The 9,261-nt window shown below is 41.1% G+C and overlaps 1 protein-coding gene across 1 annotated transcript in view; it reads right to left on the bottom strand.

Moving 5' to 3' along the window:
• The window catches only part of si:ch211-204d2.4 (uncharacterized protein LOC100003662 homolog), a 12,775-nt gene extending 7,835 nt beyond the window's left edge, over positions 1-4,940 (bottom strand). Inside the window, exons 1-4 of the mRNA XM_035658997.1 lie at positions 4,682-4,940; positions 898-1,058; positions 710-766; positions 130-178 (exon numbers count right to left, since the gene is read on the bottom strand). Of these exons, the coding sequence (XP_035514890.1) occupies positions 130-178; positions 710-766; positions 898-1,038 (247 nt within the window). The 5' untranslated portion in view covers positions 1,039-1,058; positions 4,682-4,940. The remainder of the gene's footprint in view (positions 1-129; positions 179-709; positions 767-897; positions 1,059-4,681) is intronic.
• Between the last annotated feature and the right edge of the window lie 4,321 nt (positions 4,941-9,261).

Below are 9,261 nucleotides of genomic sequence, written 5' to 3'. Positions count from 1 at the left end.
AGGCAAACAGATGTACAGCAACAACAGTAGCAATGCATTATATAATTTTCATCACATGTGTAAATAAAATTGATGTCATTGTGCACCACTGCATAATCATGACTCAGTGTTTCCCTGAAATAAACTCACCAAAGCAGAACTCTGTCTTGGGCTTTTGCTTCGCGGTTGCTTCATTCACCTGAGGAGAGGAAGAGGCGAGAGGAGAGGTCAAAACAAAAGGAGAGGAGGCAAATCAAAAGGACATGAGAGGGGACAAAAAACGAAGAAGAGAAAATGAGGCAAATCAAAAGGAGAGAAAAGGAAACAAAAGGAAAGGAGAGGACACGAATCAAAAGGAGAGAGGAGGACACTAAGAGAAAGAAGGAAAGACGAAAGGAGAGGAGTGGAGACAAAAATGAAAGAAGAGGAGACATAGGAGAGGAGACACATTTTATATATTTGACGTCTCCTTGACTCAGGGTGTCCAGGGAGGAGCTGTCAGCGCTGCACTGAAGCCAGATGTCATTATCTCTGGTTAGCTCAGCGAGCGCACTGACATCTGGAAAACTTCACAAAGTCTGCTTCTGCATGTGACCGTTAACTAGAGCTACAGATAACTCCGATCTGGTGTATCCGTGAACCCTATTTACATGTTTCTATTTGTGTGCACTCACAGGACATTATGTAACTACAACCCACAGCAAAGTGAAATGACAGGCAGCAGTTTTACCTTAGAGATATAGGTTAGTTTCAGGCTGCCAACAAAGCTGGCTCCACTGGGCAGGTTCTGCATGCAGAAACACAAACACACAGACTCGTTATTGGCTCAGAGTCCAAGGTTACGCTGCTCCTATTGGTCAATTTCACTTCCTCTTGCTGTTTGTGTAAGTGAGTGTCATGCATGTATGTGTGGAGCACCTGAGGGTTGTCCATATACCACAGCAGAGCATTTCCCTGTGTGTCGAGGATGAAGTATCGCCTCTGGAAGCGGCAGCTGTTTTCCTTCTCCTCGATGTCCAGGAAGCCGCATACGCGGTTCAGCCGGTCCAAGTATGGCATGCTGCTGCTATCACATATCACTGGGACACACAGACGGACAGATAGACAGACAGATACTCAAGTCAGATGCACAATGAGAGGCAAAATGTGAAGGGAGCCACAGAAGGAGACAGACTCATATGACAGACAGGCAGATGTGGAGGATAAACCATCTTTCATTTACTGTTCAAATACACACACATACACACACACACACACACACACACACAGGAAGAAAGAGACCCACTCAAACTCAGCAGTTTTTCATGTGACGTGATTGAGGCTGAGCAGCAAACCCTGAAGCCCGAGGCTGAGCTGAGGCCCTCCACCACAGCCAAAAATTACAGACTGCACTCAAGATCTGCACACACGCACATTTCCACTGGCCAGAGAAGAGAGAGGAGCAAGGGAGGGAGGAGAGGCAGGGAGGGAGGAATGGGGAAAAAGAGGAGAGGAGGGGGCAGAGTGCTGGTGAGATGTATTCATTAAGATGATGCCATGCATGTGAATCACTGAGCTGCTGACTGACTGACTAATTTCTCAACAAAATCAAGACTCATTCAGCTCCGATCTTTGATAGAAGAATTTTATCCACGGCAGACATCTCTATATAAATATACTCTTATTTATTGTTTGAGGGGAGTCAGAAGACTTCTGGCATGTCGAGACCTCTATTTTATAATCTCGTCCTCCTTAAGTTGCTGGGGGAAGTTTCGGTCCCGGCTGTTTCTGCTGCATCTCTGCAGACTAAACATGAAATCATCACAATGACAAACTGTACAGTCAGACGCACTGAGTACAGGTCTTCTGCACATTTTCCTTTTCATAAGTCTTCTCCTTTCCCTACACTTGAATTTACTGAAGGAACTTGAATGTAATGTGGCCACCAAGGTAATGTGTTGGCTAACTAGGCCACATCTGTGACTGATTTTTTTTTCCTTCGAAGAACAAACAGTCAGTGACAGTCATATTAAAATATACAGTTCGGACTGAATGGCTGAGCCCTCTGCCAATACTTCTACGGGACTATCTTGGACTTAAAACCATTCAAAAGATGTCAACATTTCCATGAAAACATTCAAACACGTCATCCAACAAAGCACAGAGACGCAGAGAAACAACAACACACACACAGCCTGCATCTTCACTGTGCTGGTGAAACTCCTGTGAAACTATTTTTAAGTCGATTGTTAGGAAAAAGCTTCATTTTGAAACTGCTTTTGAAAAATTAGTGGGCTGTGCTTCTGATGCGTCAGCCGTGCAACAATTTGCCATTGAAATAGGTCACAGATACAAACTGTTCAGACTCCTTTTGCAGAGACTCTGTGTGTAATGGAAAAGTCTAAATGATGCCGCAGAAGTCACACAGATACCAATGCTGAGACTGGCACATCCCACGCATGCACACACACACAAACACACACACACACAGACACATAACCAAACCATTTTGGGTATCAGAAAACATCTGTTTAACCATTAGAGGGAGAAGCAGTGGTGAGGTTGTGTCATCTTTGGCTAAACTTTACTTTTAAATATAATTCAGAAAGTCATTAGCACATTTCTATGAGATTTAAAGTACTTCTACTTTAAAGTGTAGCAGGATAACACACACATATGTCAATGAATGTAAATATAGTTTGTGTGTATGAGGACAGAACAGAGTGTTAAGATTACAGCAGTGATATCAGTGTCACTGTCTTTTACCACAACCAGAGCAGTGAACTGAAACCCACCTACACTTAGCTTACACATCTGCTTTATTTGTGGACAAGTCAGAAGGTGCAATTGTTTCACAAAAGGTAAAATGTATGAGAAAACAGTGTTATAATAAAGTAATGTAGTGCTGCAGAGCTGCCCTGTCCTACAAATGTTGTTCTCAAGATTTAAGACAACATGTTTGTGTGGTACAAACCACAGAAAGGTCATATTATCATGCTTCTAATAGTTTTTGCAGTGAAGATTATATTGCATATCATATTGCAATCGCAAAATATGTCAAAACAATTTTTACCGTATCCTGCAGACCTACTTTAAGTAAAGCTCCACCAATGCTCAATTCTACACTGCCCTGAATGCAACTCAGCATTCAATAGTAGCATCTTCCCTCAGATCCTCCCTGCCTGGTAAATACGTCTTTGTGCAAACAGTTTTAACATTTTTGGAGCCCAAATTGACGATGCCATGTGGCTAATTTTCTCCAGGTTTGACAAAGTTCCCTCCAGAGTCACAGAAGACATTATACAACTGTTTCCATGGGCTGAGGAGCTCTCCTTCCCTGTGACAATTAATTTGACTTTGACACGTAAAATCTGTGGCGTAACCCTTTACCTCAGAGCTGGATCGACTGAAAATAAAGCAGTGATCTGAGTCATAGGGGTAATTTATCGATATTATTGATTAGTGATAAAACTCAGTGGTGTTGGTGGTTGAGGTAAAGCTTTCTATAATGCAGCCTCAAATCTTTAGTGGCTGTACAAAAATTATTGGTGTAATGTTTGGGATGCACTATTCTATGTTTCGGCTTAATTTATAAAGCGGAATATAGTTAGTTTTAGGATTAAACAAGTTGTATCAATTTGACACTGTTATATTATTTTGGATGTGTGGATATGGTGGATGTTTTCCCTTTCAGTCAAAGTCAAGGGGAGGATCTATTGACATTTTTCATACGGTCATATATTAGATTTTAATTTAATTTTGCTTTTCATTTCAGTTTAGTTTCAGTTTGTGAGTTTCCTCGTTTCAGTTTAGCTTTTATTGTTAAAAAATGTAGTATTTTATTAGTTTCAGTTTTAGTTTGTTTTATCGTTTTTATATGGGGGGTATTTGTCTGGGGCAAGATTTAAGAAGTTCAGAATAGGTGTTACAACATAAATACATTGACTTACAGTCATGTAGAAATCCCAGTCTCAATAACTGTATTAGCCAATGCCTCCTTGTGCCTGTTGTGTTGATAAATTTGACCAAAAAGGCTAAAATTAAAGACATTTCCTGTACATTTTTATTTTATTTTCATTAGTTATGTAAGTACACAATATCGTTTTAGTTTTTTTTTATTTAAACTAATTTAAGAGACCTAGTTTTAGTTTTTAGTTTAGTTTTAATGAACTATAATAACCTTGCTGACAAATAACTCATAACTAGAGCTGTAAAATAAAAAGGTGGAGCATATAAAGTACAATATTCCTCCCTGAAATGCAATGTAAAGATATAAAGTAGCATAACATAGAACTGCTTAAATAAAACACTTCAAAATTGGACATAAACCAGATTATCATGCAATTTTTTTTTTGTACTTCTGGTTGATTAAACAAGCCATTTGCAGACGTTCCCTTGATCTCTAGGAAGTTGTAAAAGGCCCCAACTGCTCTGTAGTGACAGCTGGATACTCACAGTGTTCAACCACTTCAAATGACAAGTGTGAAGCTCCTGGGCGTGCACGTATATAGCGTGATTGTCAGCATGCAATGAAAAGTTTCAAATGTGATCTGCCACAATTACTCAGCGACACCTGACAGACGTTACATTTGTTCAGCTCAGATGACCTGCACTGACTCACCGGACCCAAGGGCCTGTGCCACACCTACTGTACGGTACCATCACACACACTCAGGCATGAGGCAACACACACAGAGTGCCACTATCGACTGACTTTACTTACCCGCTGTGGAGAGTCAGTGTGCGCCACAGCCAGCGCCCTGCACGGCTCCGGAGCAGAGAGGAGACACTCGACTTTGGTAAACGGTTTGGAGCATGGCAGAAAAAAAGTTTTAACAACTTTTATAAACAGCGTACATTACACAATGCCGGTGTGCACCAGGCTCCCACCCTCTCGCCTGTTTGTTTGTGTGATCGGATTACAGAAGACTTGTCTTTTTTCCGGGTTGGTCGTTTCGTTATTAGAATAAACCAGCCCCGGATATGATCTATGAGTCCTCTCAGCTCCGGCCGGGTCCTCCTCCTCTGCTCTGCTGCTGCACTCTCATAAGAGGAACTGAACACAGATCAGTTTTTTTTATATACAACTCAGGCGTCTTCTTTAAATTTGATTTTAACAAGCTTGTGCTACTTAAGAAATAAAATAAATAGATATAAACGTGCGCAGTATCTTATATTCCTGCAACTGCATGCCATATGTTATCTCTTCTCCTCTCAGGTGACAGTTTGGTCAAACACACACAGACAGAAACACACACTGAGCTGAATCAGTTGGTTCATATAAACGAGCAGAGCTACAAAGAGAGGGAGTGTAAACCCGGATTAACAGGAACACAGTGAAGAATGAACAAGACGATGTGCCAAAAACAGCAGTGCCAAAATAAATGACTTCTTGTACTTCAAGATTCTGTACTTAAATGTAAAGGAATAAAAAGTATTCCAATAAAAGCGGGGCTGTACTCTGGATCCTGGGGTCATGAGTCCAAACCAAACTTTCCTGAGCATTTAAAGTCATTAAACTGTTCAATTTTATTTTAATTTCTTCAAAATGTTGTTCAAAGACTTCTATACTGTTTTCTGATGAGGAAATAGTGTAATTTCCTTTCATTTCAATGTATTTTATGACTAAAAACAGCCATTTTTAAACATATCTGGTCAGAAAAATAGAACCAGGCTTAAAATATAATATGTGTGTGTGTAATTTTAGAAAGGTCTTGCATTCACATTTGTACTAACTGTAAAGAAAGAGGCAGTAGCAGGTCAGGTTTGTGCAAATAAGATACGCTTTATGCAAATTTAGCTCATGGAAAAACAAATTCCATAAATATGGTTCCATAAACACTGTGAATTTCTTTTACATGAATGTGCTTGGTGACTTTTTATCTCCATCACATTTGGCTGTCAGTTAGTTAGTTAGGTTAAAACACGTTTAGCCTGAACAGCCTTGTGTTTCACATAAATGAACTTTGGTCGAAGGGTTGTCTGGGACCGACAAGTGACCTCACAGTGTCAGCCATGATAAATACCTATAAAAGCAAACCACTATAGCGCAAACATTTATCTGTTTGAATTTACCATCAGAGAGAAGAAAATACATTGATTAGGAAGAAACAAACCTCTGAAACATCTATGTAGTGTGCAAGCAGTAGCATGAAGGGGCCGAGGGTCGTCACACAAGGCTGTTGGAGGAAATCCAGGTGTTACAACTTGAAAAAGTTCCTTTTCAGAGAATAATATGTGTTTTATTATTGTTTAGTTAGTCATAGTTTAGTTTTTTACTTATTTAGTGATCTTTATGTAACATCTTAATCTCCAAAGTATCTACTTTTCATGGGTGACCAGGCTGAGGCCTTGGAGTGGCACAGAAATTAGTATCTATAATGCTGCATGGTGGTTAGATTATGATGTTTGTTTGCTTATGACCAAAATGTGTGCTTCTAATAATAACACCCCCGATCTTGTGGATGTGCAGGAAAGAAGACAAACAACAGTGTCATTTTATTTATCATCATCAGCAGCTTTCACTTCTTTTGTAGCTTGTGCTTCCCATTCATTTCTGTGTGGAACAAAACTCAGCAAGACTCAGTAACAGCATGTGTTTGATCTCCCCCCAGACTGCAGCAGCAAGTGGGTTGAACAGTTCTGTGAGATGGGTGCTGTGCTAAATAGCATCTCATGTGGAGCTGCGGCAGAAAAATAATGGTTCAGCATGAGAAAAAAATTATGCAAAATATGGTGCTGTACATAGGGGAGCCACCACTGGCCACCCCCTGCCTGCGGCCTGTGCATCAATGCCCAGAGGGAGGACTCGCACCCTGAGAACAAAAAGAGATTCAGACTTCAGTCTTGAATAAAAATATTTCTATTAAATACACTACAGAGCTGTATATTGGCGGCAACGTGGACCAGTGGTTGAGCGGCTGCCACGAGAAGGTCCTGGGGGAGGAATTTGCTGCGTGGGTTTCCATGTTAGGTTTATTTCTCCAGTCATCACCCTTGAATTGATCCGCGGGCGGTTGAATGCAGAGGACAAATTTCACCTTTTGTTGTACTGTTTGTGATTGTATATGTAATGGTGACTATAATGTTATGACAGTGAAAAATGTAGTGTAAAAGTACAAATGTCTAGTCCATTACACTCAACATGCACTTGCTGCGTTGTAACTTTTTCCCTGACTACCCCACCAGAGAAGAAGACCAACCCCTGTGAACCTCCACCTATGCCTCAGACAAATGTTGTGGTGTAAGAAAGTACAATATTTAAGGTGTGAGCCACACAGAGCACCTCAGACTGTATCCTACAGTACTAGCAGTGTTGCCCCACTGTTGCTCCACCTTTGCACAAAGGTGACCACAGTTTGAGTCTTGTGATGAAACTCCTGAGAGACAGAAGGAGAACTCGAAGGATGACCTGACCCAACCTCTATGTCTAGTCAAGAGTCTGTGTTTAGAGTTTTTACACATGTTCAATCTTTGTTGCTGTTTTGTTTGTTCGTAACCACTGTGTACTGGCTCTTCTGTGTAAACTTTATTGTCTCGTTTCTGTTTGTGTTTGTTTTGTGCTGTATTGTCTTGTTTTGTTGTTGTTGTTCTGTAAATTGTGTCTGTCTTTGTTTTTCCGTTGTTGTGTGTCTGTAACATCTGACGACGACCCATCAGCGCAGCAGTTAAAATTAGTCGCTCATTGCGTTTATCCACTTGACAAAGAAGAGGTGTTTTATTCTGTTTTGCTTTATGTGTGTGTGGTGATGTGTGTGTCATCATAAAAACCAGCCCCTATCATTTGCGACGGTCGCTGGATTGTTATCCCGGGCAGTTTTCAATAACCACAGACTTCTGCTTTGGCCCATATATGTGTGCGCATGATAGAGAAAGAAGAGCTGACAAAGTTCATTGGGTTTACAGCGCCATACCAAGTTAACACACAGCTTTCAAGTCATTCAAAGTGAAAACTCTGAATGTCGCTGACATCACACCTCCCTCTCTGTCTCGCACTCTCTGCAGACACCGTGCATGAATGTCGCTGCACATAACAAAGCTTTCTGCCTACAAGGCTCAACGGCGCACATGGACCAAGATGGAATGTTTTTTGCGATGACTGGTAACGGGGGCCCCACAGGAGCGAGCCACGGGGAATCCCACAACGTGCAGGGCTCTGCCTCCAGGGGCCCCCGCTCCTGCTGCATCACTGGCCCTGCTCCTACGCCTGGCTGTCAGTCAGCTGCTTGAAACCTCCATTTTTTGTTTTCCTCCAATGAGTCATCTCTTCCTTATCTGTTTTAATCCAGTCATTTTGATTGTTGTCCAGTCCCTCAGGGAGATTTTTAATGGAGGTTTACAGCAAAGGATTTGAATGACAGAGAGTTTCAAGTCGTTTAGAACCAAAGTATATTTTCTAAAGAATTTAGTTGGTGCCAAGTTAAGCGTCTGTTTTTGCGCCTTTGATTGTCTTTTCTTTTTATACCATCATCAAAACCTCATTATCTATAGTGGGTATGTTCACTTTCAGGTGATGTAAAGCTGTTAATGCGACTGGAACCTGAAGATGTATTTGTGGGTGAATGCTCGCTGTAGCAAAGAGAAGTACACCCACAAAATAGTTCTAGTATAGCTGGTGGGGACTTGCGGTGTGGGTTTTTGGTAGGTTCGCTAGGGTGCTCAGTGGGTTGCTAGCGCACAGCTCGTGACATCATAGAACCACAGCTCTTCACCATGGTGTCGTTGCCATTTTGGAACCAGAGAGCGAAACTAAGTATTTTAACAGCACAGTCTTGGAAAATATTTAAAACCTTTTGTAGAATGATGTGTTTAGTGCCTTAAATTGCTCTTTTTTGTGCATGCAAGCTTGTCTGAAATAAAGATACAATTACACAACAATTTTTTTTGTCGGTGGTGTGCAGCGTGCCGTGGTAAGATTTATCTTGGTGTGACATTTTTGACACCCCACATTGACCTTTAAAGAGAGAGAGAAAAGAAATGTGTGTTTGTTTTATGTTAATGCTTCCTTTTTCATTTGTATCATGCACACGCTACAGTAGCAGAGAAATATTTCCTGTGATTTTCTGCAGAAACATTGGGGGGTCTGTGGAAAACTGAGGACTTTCCTTATGCAACTGTGTAACTTGGAATCCTGCTGCAGTCGCCACAGGATATTAGAAATCAGCCGAGGTAGGTCTTTCCCTCCTCAGGCCACGTCACTATGATGTGCAACCACTCCTCTTAACATTGAGGCCACAAACTTTACCAAAATTGAAAAAAAGCTGAATATAGAAATCACATGATATGTGTTATTTCATCAGTAGA

The sequence above is a fragment of the Morone saxatilis genome, unplaced genomic scaffold (genome assembly GCF_004916995.1).
Source record: "Morone saxatilis isolate NCDOM2014 unplaced genomic scaffold, NCSU_SB_2.0 Contig16, whole genome shotgun sequence".
NCBI classification, from domain to species: Eukaryota; Metazoa; Chordata; class Actinopteri; family Moronidae; genus Morone; species Morone saxatilis.
This window is presented reverse-complemented; position numbering and strand designations above follow the sequence as displayed.